The sequence below is a fragment of the Heptranchias perlo genome, chromosome 16 (genome assembly GCF_035084215.1).
Source record: "Heptranchias perlo isolate sHepPer1 chromosome 16, sHepPer1.hap1, whole genome shotgun sequence".
NCBI classification, from domain to species: Eukaryota; Metazoa; Chordata; class Chondrichthyes; order Hexanchiformes; family Hexanchidae; genus Heptranchias; species Heptranchias perlo.
Window position 1 is genome coordinate 36,921,955 of NC_090340.1, and position 19,771 is coordinate 36,941,725.

General features: G+C 40.3%; 1 protein-coding gene across 3 annotated transcripts; it reads left to right on the top strand.

The window, feature by feature from the left end:
• The first annotated feature begins 197 nt into the window (after positions 1-197).
• pop4 (POP4 homolog, ribonuclease P/MRP subunit) lies at positions 198-18,898 on the top strand. Of its 3 annotated transcripts, none has more exons than XM_067997943.1 (7): positions 198-273; positions 4,095-4,141; positions 4,618-4,841; positions 5,855-5,932; positions 15,632-15,693; positions 17,064-17,165; positions 18,417-18,898. In XM_067997943.1, the coding sequence occupies exons 1-7, from the start codon at positions 255-257 to the stop codon at positions 18,551-18,553; spliced, it is 669 nt and encodes a 222-aa protein (XP_067854044.1). In that variant the 5' UTR covers positions 198-254; the 3' UTR covers positions 18,554-18,898. The 3 variants fall into 3 exon arrangements, with proteins under 3 accessions (XP_067854044.1, XP_067854045.1, XP_067854046.1); XM_067997944.1 differs by lacking the exon at positions 198-273 and adding an exon at positions 699-1,375; XM_067997945.1 differs by lacking the exon at positions 198-273 and adding an exon at positions 1,849-2,011.
• The last annotated feature ends 873 nt before the right edge of the window (positions 18,899-19,771 follow it).

The following is a 19,771-nucleotide window of genomic DNA, read 5'->3' on the forward strand; positions in this document are numbered from 1 at the left end:
AGGTCACCAGACAACTGACATCGGTGATCTCAGGATTCCTGCTGTGCTTTCTCACTGTTGCACTCGGGCACCAATCCTTGGAAGACTGACCTCTGACTGCAGCTGTGTTTCCCGCAATAAAGGTCTCCATGGTTACAGTGTCAATCCCTGTAACCATGGTGTCCCTGTAATATCATGACGTGCTCTTGCCGCGCACTGAGAAGCCAATTGGTCACGTCCTTTGGCGTAGTTTTAATGCGCCGGAAGTCACGCCGATGAGCCGAGCCATGGACAGTGAGTGGATTTCAGGCCTTTATCAGTGAGATGGCGCCGGGAGGCGGGGTTTTTATTAGCGGTCGGGGTGGTTGCGGTAAAGCTGCAGAACTTTAGCTGTGAAGCTAGGTTGAGCGGCAGGTTCCATGGTGTGAGAGGCTGGGGTGACGGTTGGTGCAGGTGGGGGGGGGCTGGTGATTCCCCTCTGACTGAGCACCGGGTGAAAGCCGCGGGCCCGCATCACCGAGCCCCTGGGTTGGCCATCTTCGGTCAAGTGCAGGAGGAATCGCAGGGGCCTTTCTGTCGCAATCCTTCAAACTATCAGACGGTTAATGTTTCAGGGAGGGGGCGGGAGGCACTTCAGGTGCGTTGTGGCTTTTTCTGTTCAGCGATAATTTTTTTATAACCCAAAATACCTGCATGGGAGTCGCTTTCAGTTCACAACTTACCCAGTTGTTATATGGAAATTGTTAACAGGCCCAATTAAATCAAATACACAGGTCCAAAGTGAACAGAAACGTAATCTCAATTATCTCCACCTCTTCCCCATTCCCATCGTTATTTATAGGCTTCCCCTTGGTAACATCTAATGGCACAGATTCAACTTCCAAATGCACATTACTGCTACCCAGTTTTACCAACCTCCATACCTCTGCAATTTCTGTGGCAGTTTCTATACTGGCCACCTGTCTTCTCCCAATTTCTGTTTTCCTTTGCTCTCCTACTTGGGCTCCCTTTTGCCTACATCCTGTAGAAGACTGGGATATTTTTCTTTACATGATAAGTACAACAGAAATATAATTTGGAATCTGGTTCCCCCCGCCCTCTTTGTGCTCCAACTTCCATTGGCCCAAGTCTGGGCTTACTCATGCTCTTCCAGAGTTATAAAAAGACTAGAGGCACCATGGAAGGGTGTCAAGGCCTTGGAGAGGGTCCAGAGAAGATTTACCAGAATGGTACCAGGAATAAGGGACTTCAGCCATATAGAGAGACTAGAGAAGCTGGGATTGTTCTCCTTAGTTCAGAGAAGGTTAAGGGGCAATTATGAGGGGTTTTGATAGAGTAGCTAGGGAGAAACTTTCTCCTGGCAGGAAGTTTGGTAACCAGAGGACACAGATTTAAGGTAATTGGCAAAAAAAAACCAGGGAGGGAAATTAGATGTTTTTACTCAGCGAGTTATGATCTGGAATGCACTACCTGAAAGGGTGGTAGAAGCAGATTTAATCGTAACTTTCAAAAGGGAATTGGATAAATACTTGAAGGGGAAGAATTTGCAAGGCTATGGGAAAAGAGCAGGGGAGTGGGACTAATTGGATAGCTCTTTCAAAGAGCTGGCCCAGGCAAAATGGGCCGAATGGCTGTGCTGTATGATTCCATGTATGATATATCTCTGTATTCTCGCTCTATAAATATGGCACCACCCTTTTGAAACATTGATTTTGTGACTGGATCATTTTTCCAGCTATAACATACATGCCAGCTTGTTCTGTGCTGGTATAGAAACTGATCAACTCTTGGGCCCTCCATTAGAGTGAAGTGTCATGCTGTAATGTTTGTTTTATTATTAATAGGCAGATATTGACTGAGCTATGGCAGTTGAGTTTGTTCTAGAAATTAAAGCTTTCACGTCACAGCAATGTGTGCTTTCTCAGCAAATGGAAACACAAGGATTCAATAATCAAGTTACCAATGGTTAATTAAGGGGACACTGCAGGAGGAAGCAATGCAGAATTCATCTTATTTCCCTTGGAATGTGCAGGTGAAAACCAGCTCACTGGCAGTTTATAGTACATTACCATATTGTACACTTGGAGCAAGCCTACACATTTGTTTAAGAGCATTCCTTTCTGTTACCAATAAAAGCAATGATACTTCAGCACTTACAGTGCTTTGGGAAAGATTTTGCTGATAGACTCGTGCTTCAATTATAAATAAACATTTAGAGCTGTATACCCCAAAGTTCATGGATCTGCAGTTTTGTGAGAATTTTAATTTTGGAAGGAAATTAAAGTGAGTCAGCAACCAAAGCCTGGTTCTCTTTATTTAATATGCCAGGGACGTATCTGGCAAATTAAACTAGGAGAAGTGCTCCTTCTCCTTTCCAGTGCTGGAGATATAGAACAAGCAGTTCTGTGACCTCCTCTTCCCTCCCACATCTATTCATTGTCAGAAACGTGGCCGTTGAATACAAGAGTAATAGTGTGGTTCATTTTAGCTGAGGTTTTCTTCCAAAAGAATTGTGATGATTTTGTCTAGGAGCCCATTTGTGAAGGACTATTCCTTTAATGACCTCGATGCATATTCATTTGATGCAATGTGAATCATCCATTTGTCTTCATGACGATTATTTTTTTTAACTTTTTATACTGCTCATCTGATTTGTTCCTCCATTCTCTTTATCCCCTCCCCAAACAGATTTTCCCTGATTTTGATTTGGTTGGGATTTATGAAAACCAGTACCTAGGCCCATGCATGCATAAAGTAGATTCATTTTTTTCCCCTAGAATTCTCAAATCAAGTTGTTTGACAGACTATTTTGAAAGTGACTGGTATAAGTTACATCTGCAGTCACATAACAAATATTGTTGTTGTGCTTAGTTCTAATAAGCAAGGCACTTATTGTTTCATACTTTTTTAATTGAGCTGTTTTAGATCTGGATGGTCTAATAAAGTGTAGAGAAATACAGATTGTTCTAATAAGGCCATTGATCGATAGAGCCATAGACTGAATCTGGAATTAGTGCATAAGGACATAAGAAATAGGAGTAGGTCGCATGGCCCCTCGAGCCTGCTCCGCCATTCGTTCAGATCATGGCTGATCTTGGCATTGCTTTACACGTTTTTATTTCATGACAAACTCATTAGGCAATAAAATTAGGCTTTAAATGGATTGATTTTTTGTTTGCTTCAGTAGTCCAGCAAATCATTAAAGGAGTTGTTTGCCGTGCTTTGTGACTCAGTTAACTTGACGTATTTTGAGAATTGTGCAATTTAAGCAAAACAAGTAAATGTTCTGCTCAGAAGATGACTGAAGTGAAAGCGTCAAAGGGACTTGTTCAAAGAACAGTCAAATGCAGGACCCACCAATTAAATCAAATATCACCTGAATTGTGTGGTTTTTTTTTAAATGCTTTAAATCCATTTTGGCAAAAGGCATATAAAAATACTCAACTACCTAATTTGCCAGAGATTTTGGCATGGGTTTAAATCTAGGCCTGTCGTTACTTTCCCCTCTTCTTCCCCTACCTCTATCCACAAAAAAAAGGTTTCAGTATGGCCTGGTGCATACAAATTTGTGTCTTTATTTTACTTAGCCTCAAGCACTAGAAAATGTCATGAATCTTTTTTAGAAATGCAATAAAATCTTCCTGATGACTCAGCTGGTGCATTTACTGCCCACTGTGGTACTAAGTCAAACAGATAAAGAAGATGCAGGTTCAATCCTTGATCTGTGCTGAGTTAAGCATGTTAGCTTAGCATAGCAGGACTTCGGGGATGGAGGGAATGGAAAATATTTATTGCCAACCCAACAAATTTGTTGAGAATTGTCCATGAATATCAGTCGATCAATGTGCCTCTGATCTTTATAGGAAGTTTGTTTTGTAACTTCAGTAATGTTTTATTTGTAGGTTTCCACACCGCATGCTAAATTTGCAATATATTCTGGCAGAATGTCTTTGATTAGTGCATTAAATGTCTGACTTGCATTTTGTATGATTTATATTTCTGTTTGAAATAATTGTGTGCTTAGCATGATAAAATAGCAGTCTGTCTTGTCTTTCTTATTAGCACTGCCATCTTTTTACCCATTTTAACTGAGATTCTTTATTTCCCTGTTGAAGATATTGTTTACAGCACGATTTCTATGAAAGAGACTGTGGACATTCAGGTATGCTACTTTATGGTCACTGCTGCCCTCTGGTGTTTCTGTGTTGGCAGTCCTTGAGAACAGCATGTTTAGATTATGTAGCACTGTCTGTAAGAAAGGTTGACCACAATGTGAATTGTACTGTTTTGATCAAAGAACATTCATAATGAATATATCATACAACAGATTTGACTATATTTGGAAGTTATGTTCTCCTTATTTCTGTTATGTTGATTGGCCAGGTGTAATGCTTAAGTTCATTTTTTTTGTTTATGGCTTTGTGCTGTCTATCTTGTAATTTTGTATATATGTGGGTACTAATTATGTAATTTTGTACCAATTTAATTGCAATTATTGATTTAAAACAGGAATAATTTTGTGTTCAGTGCAATATTAATAGCGGCTAAAGTCTAACTTAATTTGTTTCGGGAGTGCAGTTGTCAACTTTCTGAAAAGTTTCTGCAATGTTCAAATAATTTCTAAATTGTTTCTGACAGCCTCAGGGATCCAGACAGGCTGAAGCATTTGTCAAGACCTTTCTCAGACACAGTTTACCACGGTTGGGTGCTGAGCAGATTCAAACACATTTGAACAGAAAGGCTGTTATTCTCGAACATTTGTTAAAGAAGCGCAAGAAGGAGAAGAGGAGAAAAACAAAGTGTCTGTCCGCCAAGGAGAGGCGGGAATTGAGAATATTTGAGCTCAAACCAGAACAACAAAGGTAGGCTGGTCCTGTTTGTGTCGACACTTTTTATCGATGCTGGTTTTATGTATCATACAATTGCAAAATAAAAAATCCAGAGAAATGATGCACAATAAACTTGTGCTTTCTTTCCAAAATTTCTATTTTTAAAAAATCAGCAATATTGAATTATCTTGCACAAGACACATGCTGTGCAATAGACTATTGGATTCCTGTTTAGAGTCCAGTTTTGGATCCCAGCTTCAACTGTCATTCAATCTTTTGAGTTTCATAGAACTTCATCTGAGTGGCAAAATACAACACCTCAGGTTAGTGACGGATACCGTCTCGGGATTTTTGGGGCACATAACCCACTGAACATGTCCCTGCTGTCCATTGATAATGGACTGAATTGATGAATATGGTTAAATCCACAGCCTGGCCCACTGTCCTAGCTGAAGATCATATGAGGCTGAGAAAGCAGAAAAATTGAATTTTAAAAAAAAATGGAAGTTATAAATTAAATAAACTACTTGCTTGGAGGATGGCAGTAATAATACAAATTAGTAACTAGTATTCAAACTCGTGGTTCTGGCATTCATTTGTAACTTGGAGCTTTGAAGATTCTTATTGATGACGTATTGTATTGAGTACTTGAACAAACAGCATTTCTATTTAATTTCATCAGCACCAGGTCACAGTGGTTATCTTAAGCAAGTAATGGTCAGATATAGCCCAACCTCTGCATTAATTCTGTCCTTATCTGGAGGGCAAATACAATAGTATAACTGTTTTGAGTGACAATTCGCAATTTTTAAGTGCAACAGTTTAATAAAGTCTTTGTAATGTGGTTGTGCCCCATGTTCTACACTGAACTGATCAAATTTTCTGTATTCTTTACATTTTCTCCACTGTATAAAAGGGCATTTCAGTGAAATGCTTATTCTCGCCTATCAGATTGACATGGTTTAGACATTTTTAACCCATATATGTTAAAATGCTAATTTGAACGATTATCTAAGTTTGAATTGATCTGATCTAATTTTTTCCAGGTATGAATTGTTTCTCCCTTTGCATGAGCTGTGGAAGCAGTACATTCGAGACTTGTGCAACGGCTTGAAACCTGACATGTAAGTACAGTACTTGTACTATAGAATGGGCACGTTTACAGTTATTGGTCACTGACTCGTTGTATTGTACACTTGTGAAGCTGGAAAGACCCCTTTACCACACACAGTGCAGAAGATATTGAGACATTTTAGGAAACCCAGTGATCACACTGTAATCTATCAGCAGTTTAATTAATTAGTGTTTAAAGCACTGATTTTTAAATTGAACTATTTCAAGGTCAAAATATAAAAAGTTAGTTCACACAACACTGCAGATTAAGAAATAGGTGCTTTTAATTTTGCCCCAGTCCTTTAACTGTTGCTTCTCACTAAGCTGCAACAGTTTACACAAAAAATATGAAATGCCAGTCATTGGGCAACAATGTGCCAATGACCCCAGGTATATTGCTCACTTTACCGACAGGAAGGAGAGAGCAAAAAGCCTCTTTGTTTTGCTCCTCGTTGCTAGCAGTGTTAGTGGGCAAGATGTCTATTTTAATTTGGGATATTCCTAGATCAGAAAGGGCACCTCTACCTTATATTGCAGATAAAATGAAACGTCATTCATTTATTGTTTCTTTTTAAGAGGTACTGTCTTCGTTGCAGAAGTGTTTACCATAGTTAAAGAAGTTTGCTAAGCAGTTAATTCGCACAAGTGTTGGTTTATTATTTGTCACAGTGAAATAATATATTAGTAATGTAATGATTCATTTAGACTTCCACTTCTGCTTAGTATCCGTTTCTCCCCATTAAGCTTCTTGGGGCATTTTCTATGTTAAAGGTGCTATGTAAGTTGTTTTTGATTTGAATCGTTGTATCATCTGTTTATAAGCAACAACATTTTTTTTTGCCAAACGTGTTTTTTTTTATTAAGAGTACTCAATCACCCGTGGTGATTACACCCAGTTCTTTTAAGTGTAGTGTTCAGGTGAAGTGGGATTAGAGATTGAGGGATAATTGGACCAGGATGTGCTGACGTAATTCAGTCCCCACATTTTGTCCTTATTTTTATATTTCCATTATGAATTCCTATGTCTGCATTTATAATGGAAACTACCTGTGTAAGCTTGTCACATTATTACACCCTCCTGCCAGTGATGGCATTGTAGCGTCTCCACTGGATGGAGGATGTAATGACAGCATGTCAAGTTTACATAGGCAATTTACATTGTAAATGAGGACATAGTAATTTATAATGGAGAAATTTGATAGGTGTGCACAAGATCTTTAATAATTTACTAGTGGCATTGCACATCGGGAGTTGAGATCAAGTGTGGTCTTGAGGTGAAGCAGGGTTAGAGGACAGAGGAATACTGAAGTAATTCAATCCCCATTTTTAAAAAGTCATATATTCTGTCCTTATTTTGTATACTACATTATATTTATTTATAGTCAAATAGCAAAATGCATGGCAATTTGGGAAGCAGAGAAGTAGGGTTGGTTGTAGCATAGTTTCTCTACAGTGGAGTGTGAAGGGCTGGGAGGTGCAAAACTGAGGTGTTACAGTGACATTTACTGGCAGGAGAGTAAGAAGTTTACTGAGAAAGTTTCCATTATAAATGTGGATATTGGAATTTATAATGGAAAAAGTTGACCGGAAGTGTTTACAGACGAAAGATTTTAAATGATGCCCATTTTAAAGAGATGGAAATTTATATTATGTTGCTACTTCATAGAATCATAGAATGGTTACTGCACAGAAGGAGGCCATTCGGCCCATCGAGCCCATGCTGGCTCTCTGCAAGAGCAATCCAGTTAGTTCCATTCCCCTGCTCTTTCCCTGTAGCCCTGCAAACTTTTTCCCTTTAAGTATTTACCACATTTCCAAATTTTGTGTCATCTGCAGATTTTGAAATTGTGCCCTGTATACCCAAGTCCAAGTCATTCATATATATTAAAATACTTGTGAGTATTTACCGCCTCCAATGTGCAAAACTGATTTGGCAGATCTAGTCAAGCTTCATAATTGCTTTTCTTTTATCAAACACTGGGTTTATGTTCTCTGAGAATTTTTCCAAATGGATCCCTCTTAGTTTACAATAATACCATAGAAGAATTCTCTAACAATAAATATCCATTGACTGCTTCAGGCTCAGGGTTGTTGTGGCCCATCAATGGTAACAGTTTCTATACAGTAACGTTTTATAAACCATTTCAAGACTAATTAGTGCCCTCTAGACTTAGAATTGAGTGGTATCATGTTTTGAGGAAGCAGATTTATCAAATGTAATGGGGTAGAAATTGCTTGCGAAAGAACAGTGAGGTCAACAGTGCTCACCATTGTTAATGGTGAAATGGAGGAGCAAGTTCCAGCGTTCACACATGCGCAGTGAAACGCGGAAATCCGGAACATAAAAGGGAATCCAAAAGTCTTCTACAGGCATGTAAACTGGTAATAAGAAGAGGGGTGGAGCAGGTTAGGGACCATAAAGGAGATCTACTCATGGAGGCAGAGGAGATGGCTGAGGTGCTAAATGAGTACTTTGCATCCGTCTTTACCCAGGAAAAAGATGCTGCCAGAGTCTCAGTAAAGGAAGGTATAGTTGAGATACTGGATGGGCTAAAAATTGATAAAGAAGTGATACCTGAAAGGTTAGCTGTACTTAAAGTAGATAAGTCACCCAGTCCAAATGGGATGCATCCTAGGTTGCTGAGGGAAGTAAGGGTGGAAATTACGGAGGTACTGGCCATAATCTTCCAAACACCCGTAGATACGGGAGTGGTGCCGGGGGGCTGGAGAATTGCAAATGTTACATCTTTGTTCAAAAAAGGGTGTAAGGATAAACCCAGCAACTATAGGCCAGTCAGTTTGACCTCAGTGGTGGGGAAACTTTTAGAAACGATAAGCCGGGACAGAATTAACAGTCACTTGGACGAGTGTGGATTGATTAGGAAAAGCCAGCACGGATTTGTTAAAGGCAAATCGTGTTTAACTAACCCGATGGAGTTTTTTGATGAGGTAACAGAGAAGGTAGATGAGGGCACTTGAAAGGAAAAAATTTGCAGGGCTACAGGGATAGGGTGGGGGAGTGCGAACAGCTGGATTGCTCTTGCATAGAGCCGGTGGACTCGATGGACCGAATGGCCTCCTTCCGTGCTGTAACCTTTCTATGATTCTTGTATGAACTAATTTTTATATATATTTTTTTTTTACTTATTTATACAACTTACATTTATATAACACCTTCACAGGAGCGTAATCAACCAAAAATTGACACCGAGCCAAAGAAGGAGATATTATTAGGGGTGACTAAAAGCTTGGTCAGAGGTAGCTTTTAGGGAGAGACGTGGAGAGGTATAGGGAGGGAATTCCAGAGCTTGGGGCCTAGTTGGCTGAAAGCACGACATGGCCGCCAATGGTGGGGCAAAGGGAGTGGTAAATGCGTAAGAGGCCAGTGTTGGAGGAACACAGAATTCTCGGAGGGTTGTAGGGCTGGAGAAGGTTACAAAGATGGGATGGGGTAAGACCACGGAAAGATTTGAACACGAGGAAGGGAATTTTTAATTTGAGGTGGTGGTGGACCAGAAGCCAACATACGTCAGCAAGCACAGGGGTGATTGATGAGTGGGACTTGGTATAGGCAACAGAGATTTGGATGAGCTCAAGTTTATGTAGGTGGAAGACGGAAGGCCAGCCAGGAGAGCATTGGAATAGTGGAGTTTGGAGGTAACAAAAGTATGTATGAGGGTTTCCAAGAGCAGATGGGCTGAGGCAGGGGCAGAGATATGGGGGATGTTACAGAGGTTGAATTAGGCGGTGTTGGTGTTTGAGAGGATGTGGGTTCGGAAGCTCAGCTAAGGGTCAAATAGGATGACAAGGTGGCAAACAGTCTGGTTCAGACTGAGATGGCCAGGGAGGGTGATAGAATCGGTGGCAAAGGAATGGAGTTTGTGGCGGGGGCCAAAGGCAATGGCATCACTCTTCCTAATATTTAATTGGAGGAAATTGTGGCTGATCTCGGACAGGATGTCGGACATAGAAACATAGAAAATAGGAGCAGGAGTAGGCTCTTCGGCCCTTCAAGCCTGCTCTGCCATGCAATATGATCCTCTATCTCAATACCATATTCCCGCTCTCTCCCCATATCCCTTGATGCCTTTTGTGTCTAGAAACCTATCTTGCTCCTTCTTAAATATATTCAGTGACTTGGGCTCCACAGCCTTCTGTGGTAGAGAATTCCTCAGGTTCACCACTCTCTGAGTGAAGACATTTCTCCTCATCTCAGTCCTAAATGTCCAACCCCATATTCTGAGACTGTGACCCCTCGTTCTGGACCCCCCAGCCAGGGGAAACATCCTCCCTGCATCCAGTCTGTCTAGCCCTGTCAGAATTTTATATGTTTCAATGAGATCCCCTCTCATTCTTCTAAACTCTAATGAATACAAGCTGAGTCGACCCAATCTCTCCTCATACGACAGTCCTGCCATCCCAGGAATCGCTGCACTCCCTCTATGGCAAGTATATCCTTTCTGAGGAAAGGAGACCAAAACTGCACACAATACTCCAGGTGTGGTCTCACCAAGGCCCTGAATAACTGCAGTAAGACATCCTTGCTCCTGGACTCAAATCCTCTTGCAATGAAGTCCAACATACCATTTGCCTTCCTAACTGCTTGCTGCACCTGCATGTTTGCTTTCAGTGACTGGTCTACAAGGGCATCCAGGTCCCTTTGTACATCAATATTTCCCAATCTATCACCATTTAAATAATACTCTGCCTTTCTGTTTTTCCTTCCGAAGTGGATAACTTCACATTTATCCACATTATACTGCATCTGCCATGTATTTGCCCACTCACTCAACTTGTCTAAATTGCCTTGAAGCCTCTTTGCATCCTCCTCATAACTCACGATCCCACCTAGTTTTGTGTTGTCAGCAAACTTGGAAATATTACATTTGGTTCCCTCATCCAAATCATTGATATATATTGTGAATAGCTGGGGCCCAAGCACTGATCCCTGCGGTACCCCACTAGACACTGCCTGCCACCCCGAAAAAGACCCATTTATTCCTACTCTCTGTTTCCTGTCTGTTATCCAATTTTCAATCCATGCCAGTATATTACCACCAATCCCATGTGCTTTAATTTTGCACACTAAACTCTTATGTGGAACTTTATCAAAGGCCTTCTGAAAATCCAAATAAACCACATCCACTACTCCTCCCTTATCTATTCTACCAGTTACATCCTCAAAAAACTCCAGTAGGTTTGTCAAACATGATTTCCCTTTCATAAATGCATGTTGACTTTATCTAATCCAGTTGATATTTTCTAAGTGTCCTGTTATCACATCCTTTATAATAGACTCTAGCATTTTCCCTATTACTGATGTTAGGCTATCCAGTCTGTAGTTCCCTGTTTTCTCTCTCCCTTTTTTTAATAGTGGGGTTACATTTTCCACCCTCCAATCAGCAGGAACTATTCCATAATCTATAGAATTTTGGAAGATGACCACTAATGCATCCACTATTTCCATGGCTACCTCTTTTAGTACTCTGGGATGCAGATTATCAGGCCCTGGTGATTTATCGGCTTTCAGTCCCATTCATTTCTCCAGCACTTTTTTTAGTAATACTAATTTCCTTTAATTCCTCCTTCTCACTAGTCCCTTGGTTCCCTAGCATTTCTGGGAAGTTATTTGTGTCCTCTTCCATGAAGACAGAACCAAAATATTTGTTTAATTGCTCTGCCATTTCCTCGTTCCCCATTATAAATTCTCCCGTTTCTGACTGTAAGGGACCTACATTTGTCTTCACTAATCTTTTTCATTTTACATACTCGTAGAAGCTTTTACAGTAGGTACCAACAACATATGTAGGACTAAAAAAAAAGTTTCTGCTGAGAGAGTTTGAGCAGCTAGGGACTAAATTAAGAAGCAAAACCACAAAGGTAATAATCTCTGGATTATTACCTGAGCCACGAGCAAATTGGCATTGGGTAAATAAGATCAGAGAGATGAATGCGTGGCTCAAAGATTGGTGTGGGAGAAGTGGGTTTCGATTCGTGGGGCACTGGCATCAGTACTGGGGAAAGAGAGAGCTGTTCCGTTGGGACGGACTACACCTGAACCATGCTGAGACCAGAGTTCTAGCGAATCGAATAACTAGGGAGGTTGATGGGGCTTTAAACTAAATAAGTGGGGGGGGAGGGTCCCGGTGGAGAGAAATCTAGAATGCTAAAGAGAAAAGACAAAGAAGCAGTACAGGAAAGTGATTGGGATAAGGATAACCAGATTGTGTCAGGAAGGGACAGAGCGTACAAACAAAAGATTGCACTAACAAATAGGGGCCAGGTAAGAAAAAATGGTAATAAAACAAATAGGGCCATAGTACAAAAAAATGTTAAGATGTCTAAAAATGTTAAAAAGACAAATCTAAAGGCACTGTATCTGAATGCATGAAGGACATTGAGGTAGTGCAGGGGTCGAGAGAGATGGTGGGGAGGTAGAAATGGGTGTCGTCCGCTTACATGTGGAATTTCTTCGGATGATGTCGCTGAGGGACAGCATGTAGGTGAGAAATAGGAGGAGGTCAAGGATAAATCCTTGGGGAACACCAGAGGTAGTGATGCAGGGCTGGTAAGAGAAGCCATCGCAGGAAATTCTCTGGTTATAACTGGATGGGTAAGTGTCTGTCACAAATTTTGTCCTTCACATTTTGTTACAGAGGCAAAATAATTTTTAAAAAGCAACTCACTTAATTCTGGGTGTTTCTGACATAGTCTAAAACTAATGAGCATTTTCCAATCTGCACAGTTCTTTCACCCAACAACAGTTAAACTCTGATCTGAAGCTCTCTTTACTTAACATTTAGACTTTGTAACATTAAAGGGTCAGAGCTCCATCTTAGCAACATAATGATACATTGTACATTTCACATTTCCTGGAGTAGTGTGCTTTTCTGGAACCCTCATTACAGGAAGCATGTAGCTAAGCTGGATAAAGTGTAGAGAAAAGCTACTAGATCGATTAGGGAACTGGAGCCTAAAACATAAAGGGGCAGAAATCACTCCCGAAATAATGGAAGAGCTCAACAACGCTCTCCGTTGTTAGTGGCAAAATAAAGTAGCAAGTTCCGGCGTTTGCACATGTGCAGTGGAACACAGAAATCGGGAACTTGCTCCTAGTGGTTCGCTAACGATAGGACAGCTTTGAATTAAAGGAACGTCGCACGCTGCAATCAGAGAAATCATTGAAAAAGTGCAAGCTTGCTTATCTGCCCAGCTGGAAAGTAACTAATATCGCCCCCAACAAGAATGCTTAAAAATACAGGTCTAAACTAAGTTTTAACAGCGCAGTAAGTCTTGATTGCCAAACAACTAAAAATTAACTTGTAAAAATTCGGAATCTCATTACTCTGTATTTTAATAGTTTTTGGTCATTAAAAAAAATTATTTTTTTAATTAAATTTTTTTTTTCACTTTTCCCTTCTTTTATTTAATTTAGTTAGTTCTTTGGCTTTTTATAAAATTTATTTACAATTACATACAGAATACTAACTTTCAATGAGTGAAGTCTGCTTACCTGTTTGAGCAATGCCGAATCTCTGGGCGTGACTTCTCTGCCTGACAGATTTTTTGGACGTGTCTTCTCCTCTCAGACTTTCCCAGCCGCGGCAACTCACGCTGCTCAGAGGCTGGGGTGATAGCGCTCAAATTTTTAAAAGTTCAAATTCAAGCAATTCGAAGCCACAGAGCCTGCAGTAAGTAATTTTGTTAATGTAATTAGCAGGAGCAGCGGTGACCATTACCTCACTACTCCAAGCGATTTCTGGCCCATGAAGATAGACTTGCAGAACTGGGACTATTCTCTTTGGAGAGGAGAAAACTGGGGTTTCGATTGAGGCTTTCAAATTAATAAGGCTCAGGGATGTAGCAGATCAGTCCGGGCTATTTGATTTGGTATTAGACAGCCGAATAAGGATGTACAAGTATAAGCGAAAAAGGAGTTAAGAAAATGTTACTTCATCAAGAAGCTGGTAATTTTTTGCGACAGTTTAACAAGGGAATTTGTAGGAGCAAGTAGCTTAGATTTCCTCAAGGTCAAATTGAACAAATATCTTTAAGAGAAATACATAATCGGCTACAATAGGACAGCAGGAAAGCAAGTTAAATGGACCTATGTGGCAGTTTTCTGGCCCCCCTCCCAGGAAAATCCTGCGGCAAGGTAACAGAAGCAGAGACCTGGATATCTAGGTCTTTGCTTCTTTTACCTGATCTCTTTGTCCGGCGAACTAAGCATTCTTTGGTGGCAAGAGGCAGGAAAGTTGTGCTCTATGGTCTCTTCTGGCCTTGAGATTATTTTTATCTTCCGACTTCCCACGAGCAACACCATGGCACATCTACCACTTTTTGGCATAGCAAACAAATCTGGAGCTTTCCATCAATGCAATTTAAAAAGATTCAGTAGAATCTAGAAAAGAGAAGACCGAGGGGTGACCTGATAGAGGTCATTAAGATTATGAAAGGGATTGATAGGGTAGACCTGGAGAAGATGTTTCCACTTGCAGGGGAGACCAGAACTAGGGGCCATAAACTTAAGATAGTCACTAATATATACAATAGGGAATTAATGAGAAACTTCTTTACCCAGAGAGTGGCTAGAATGTGGAACTCACTACCACAAAGTGTAGTTAAGGAGACTAGCATAGATGCATTTAAGGGGAAGCTAGATAAGCACATGAGGGAGAAAAATAGAAGGATATGCTGATGGGGTTAGATAAAGTAGGGAGGGAGGAAGCTCGTGTGGAGCATAAACACTGGCATGGACCTGTTGGTCCAAATGGCCTGTTTCTGTGCTGTACGTTCTATGTAATTCTATGTAGCAGCAGCTTCTGGGAAATAATCTTTTCTCACATGTTTAGGAGCCAGTATTTCTACATTTGAGTACACTCGCTGTATGTGATCCCGTGTGTCTTGTGTCTCGTTTCTTCCTACTGGTCACACTTAATCATGTTTTTCCTGACACATTTGTTTGCACTTTTTTTGTTCTAGTGTTGAACCATTAGCAGTTGTGAACTGAAATGCTAGCATTTAAAGTTAGAGTTAGGGGCTGGCAAGCTCAAAGGATAAGTAGTGGTTTTCCCAGTGGTTCAGTAAGTTCATGCAATGAGTACTCAGCCACATGACCCAGGAAGGTCCCAGGTCCAATATCTGTTCTGTGCCGAGCTAGCTGATCTCGGCAAGGGTGGCATTTGCTTAGTGAGGAAAATCCTGCTTCTGCTCGTTATCCAGTGACTCCTGCTGGAAGTGCAGGTGTGACCATCACATTTTAAAACTTGATTGCTACAGTTAGAGGTACGTGCATTTGAATAATTTCAACTCCTATTAGTTTTTTGATTTGCATCAGAAATAATTTATAAACCAACAATGAACCCTGGCAATATCCCCCTCGCTTTTGGAAGGAGATATTGAATATGGAAGTGGTCAGAAAGTACTGACAGCTAGGTGAAGGAGGTTGGGTAGAACTTGGTATTCTCATCTTTGTGTTTGTTAAAATACTAAAACCCTACTGAAAATATTGGTGCACATATCAATTTATTTTTAAAGATTTACTTGATTTTTGGCTGAGGTATATGTAGAAGTAAAATTTTTGATATTTTAAATTGCATTTATGGTTCTTGGTAAGACCCACCGAAATGACAACTGATTTAGAGAAATATATTGTAATTCATTGTCAACCTGCCTATTTGATTGCTGTGCTTTTTTTTACAAATTTACAGGCAGACGCAGATGATCCAGACCAAACTGCTGAAGGCAGACTTCCATGGAGCCATTGTGACAGGTATACATATAGATAATTTGTTTTCTAATAAGCAAAGTATGCAGAATCTGTAACAAGGAAGATAAACCCTAAGGTGTAGAACATACAGCTATTTTTATATATAGAATCATAGAATCAAATCAGAAGGTAAGATCAAGTATATAGTATTCAACCCATCTAACTTATACAAACAAAATTACACTGAAAATGCTGGAAATCTAACACAAAAAACAGAATGCTTAAAACGCACTTTCCAGTAGTACCTGAATTAAGAGCATTTTTGTTTTTTGTTTCAGTCCACTTAACTTGACATTTAGGGCACCACCCAAACCACATCCTCCTTCCAGCTGAGTTTGTGACTTTCTACTCTGTTGAGTTAGGAGTCTGAATTTTTGAAAGCCATTTCCACCTCCGTAACATTGCCTGTCTCCGCACATGCCCCAGCTAATCTGCTGCTGAAACCCTCATCCATGCCTTTGTTACCTCTAGACTTGACTATTCCAATGCTCTCCAGGCTGGCCTCCCATTTTCCACCCTCTATAAACTTGAGCTCATCCAAAACTCTGCTGCCCGACTCCTAACTCGCACGAAGTCTCGTTCCCTCATCATCCCTGCGCTCGCTGACCTACATTGGCTCCCAGTCCGGCAACGCCTCGATTTTAACATTCTCATCCTTGTTTTCAAATCCTTCCATAGCCTCGCCCTTTCCTATCTTTGTAAGCTCCTCCAGCCCTAAACCCTCGGAGATCTCTGCACTCCTCCAATTCTTGCCTCTCGAGCATCCCCGATTTTAATCACTCCACCATTGGCAGCCGTGCTTTCAGCTGCGTAGGCCTTAACCTCTGGAATTCCCTCCCTAAGCCTCTCTACCTCTCCTCCTTTAAGACGCTCCTTAAAACCTACCTCCTCGTCTGACCTAATATCTCCTTATGTGGCTCGGTGTCGAGTTTTGTTTGAAAAGGCTCCTGTGAAGCATCTTGGGACATTTTACTATGTTAAAGGCGCTATATAAATGCTAGTTGTTGTTGCTTCAACTGAGCCTGCATCCCTTAAGTGTGGAGGTATTATGTGTAGCTGTGGGGGGATTCTGCTGTTACAGCCCTATAATTGTTGTGTATCGTTTAAAGTTATATAAATGGTATGTGAAGTGTTAAGAGTTTGTATTTATTGTCCTAGCAGCAAATACAACTCTGTCTCCAAGGGTCTGATCTTTCAGTTTCCCTAGATAAACAATGAGATCCAGCAGGTTTCTGAAATGTAAAATTAATTTGTATTTGAAAAGTGTATGTGTGCAAAAAATTATTCTAACCCATCAATCTATAAACACAAAAAAAACTTTAGGTGAAATGTTTTGGTGAGATCCACATTTTTATAATTTGTTTGCATTACAGTGGTGAAGTCCAAATGTCCCTCCTATGTAGGGGTCACAGGAATTATTCTGCAGGAAATGAAACATATATTCAAGATTATCACTCTGGAAAATAAGCTTAAAGGTATTGTTACAAATTTCAGGTCTACTCTAGGGTTTAGCATCACTGGTCTCCCCCATAGGTGGATCCCAGATCCTTTACAATCAGGAGTTTATTTTTACTGTCCAGTATCTAGTCATATGATAGCATGACTAGGGGTCATGACAATAAAGCCCTGTAGCAAAAGAACTGGATAAACTCTCACGTTTAATTTTCCAATCTTCTAAAATAAGGCTTTTCTAGTCAATTATCTCTCTTGATTCTGACCGATTCTGAGCTTAAAATGAGAGAGCTTTTTCTTGATAGGTCAGGCTGCTTTACAAAACTAACTGGCCTCGTGTTTCTTTGTTCTCATTTCATAACTGAACAGGAAAGCAGCAGTTTGACCTCTGACCCTCTCCCTGTCTTAGGGTTGGTCAATTAAACCAGCTACCACACCCCTGGGTGGAGGTGCCTTAGTAACTATCTCCTACTATTTCCCAAATGAATAAGACAATCGCAGGGATGTATTAACAACCTTTATTGTCACAGTTTGAAGTGGTATGTAAGTAGCAACAGCCCACAAACTGGAGCAAAGGGGATTTCAAGCGTTTCTGAGCAAAAGTTAACTCAAAAATAGCATTTTATTGTAAATCATACGATGGTCCATCTGTGGTAAAATAGATAGATCTCAAAACATGAAAAGGTTGTACATCTTGTCCCCGTGTGGCCAGTTTAATTCTTACAGTTTGTGGTCAGTTTAACACTCTGATAGAGCTAACTAAAGAATAACTCAGCTAAAATAAAGTTCTGCTTAGCCTCTCATATACAGTGTCATTTTTGTTCAGTGCAATGTAAACTCCACTGTGCAGGACTAAATCCCATTTCAACTTCAATTTTTTTAGCCCATACTTTGTCAAAGTCAGTTAAATGGAGGCTATACGTGGATAAGTGGTGGATTGTGAAACATAAATTATTGTTTGGTGCTGGGGTATGCCAATTCCTCAAATTAGTGGTTTGTAATCATTCCCAGATACCAATTTTTCGCTATTTTACATACCAGTTGTAAATGTTGTTGTTAATTCTCAAAACATTGATTCTGTGGTGGTAGTGACATTACCGGCTGTGACTATAGAACATTTTTAATTATTATTAAAACATAACTTATTTTGTAAAGCATTGAAATGCTAAAGAACTGAAAAAAGTTTTAAACTTGATTTTACACACTAGTTCTAATCGCTTTATTTTCTCCCCTCTCCCCCCCCCCCCCCCCCCCCCCCACCCCCTGCAACCCAGTTATTCCCAAGCAAAATAGTATCTTCAGCGTGGAAGTCGATGGCTTTGTTTCCTATATCTACGGCAGCAAGTTTCAGCTGAGATCAAGTGAACGCTCTGCAAAGAAATTTAAAGGGAAAGGAAGCATAGACCTTTGAGTCAAGGGCAGAGCAGCCGGTGCACGTTAACAACTACAATCACCGACTCCTGGACACAGCTTCACTGGAAAAGATGTGGCCCTGTCAAGTGGAGACGAATGTTCAGCTCAACCAGTGGGAATATGAATCGATTTTCTTGTCTCCTGGGATTTTTTTTAATACTTGTCGTGCAATTCCCTACCAAATTCCTGCATTCAATTGCTAAGCGATGAAATGTTTCGTCATAACATTCAGCAACTGTGTCCTAATCTGTGTTATCTTTTCATACAGTGAATTAACACATACTGAAAATAATTTGTTTACCAAGTGTTTGGTCTTTATTAAAGTTCATTAAAATATATAAAAGCCGAAATTAAATCATTGGTTATACTGACAGCACCAACAACTTGCATTTATATAGAGTCTACAGCACAGAAACAAGGCCATTCGGCACAACTGGTCTATGCTGACGGTTATGCTCCACACGAGCCAGCATACACTTCTATTCCTTTCTCCCTCATGCTTATCCAGCTTCCCCTTAAGTACATGTGTGTTATTCGGCTCAACTACTCCCTGTGGTAGCGAGTTCCACATTCTTACCACTCTTTGGGTAAAGAAGTTTCTTCTGAATTCCCTATTGGATTTATTGATGACTATCTTATATTTATGGCCCCTAGTTTTGGTCTACCCTACAAGTGGAAAAATCTTCTCTATGTCCACCCTATCAAACTCTTTCATAATCTTAAAGACCTTTATCAGGTCACCCTGAGAATAGAGCCCCAACCTGTTCAGTCTTTGCTGATAAGGATATCCTCTTAGTTCTGGTATCATCCTCGTGAATCTTTTTGTACTTTCTCCACTGCCTCTATATCCTTTTTATAATATGGAGACCAGAATTATGCACAGTACTCCAAGTGTGGTCTAACCAAGGTTCGATACAAGTTTAACATAACTTCTCTGCTTTTCAATTCTACCCCTCCATAAATGAGCCCTAGTGCTTGGTTTGCTTTTGTGGCCTGCGTTGCCATTTTTAGGGATTTGTATATCTGTACCCCAGATCTATTTGCTCCTCTATTCCATTTAGATTTATTATCCAAGCACTATGTGGCCTCCATATTCTTCCTACCAAAATGTTACACTACACACTCATCTATATTGAAAGTCATTTACCAATTACACGCCCATTCTGCAAGTTTGTTAATGTCGTCTTGTATTTTGTTGCAGTCTTTCTCAGTATTT

Coding starts and splice junctions, on each gene's coding strand:
- pop4 (XM_067997943.1), top strand. Junction 4,842..5,854: donor CTCAAACCAGAACAACAAAG/GTAGGCTGGTCC, acceptor AATTTTTTCCAG/GTATGAATTGTTTCTCCCTT. Junction 5,933..15,631: donor AACGGCTTGAAACCTGACAT/GTAAGTACAGTA, acceptor ACAAATTTACAG/GCAGACGCAGATGATCCAGA.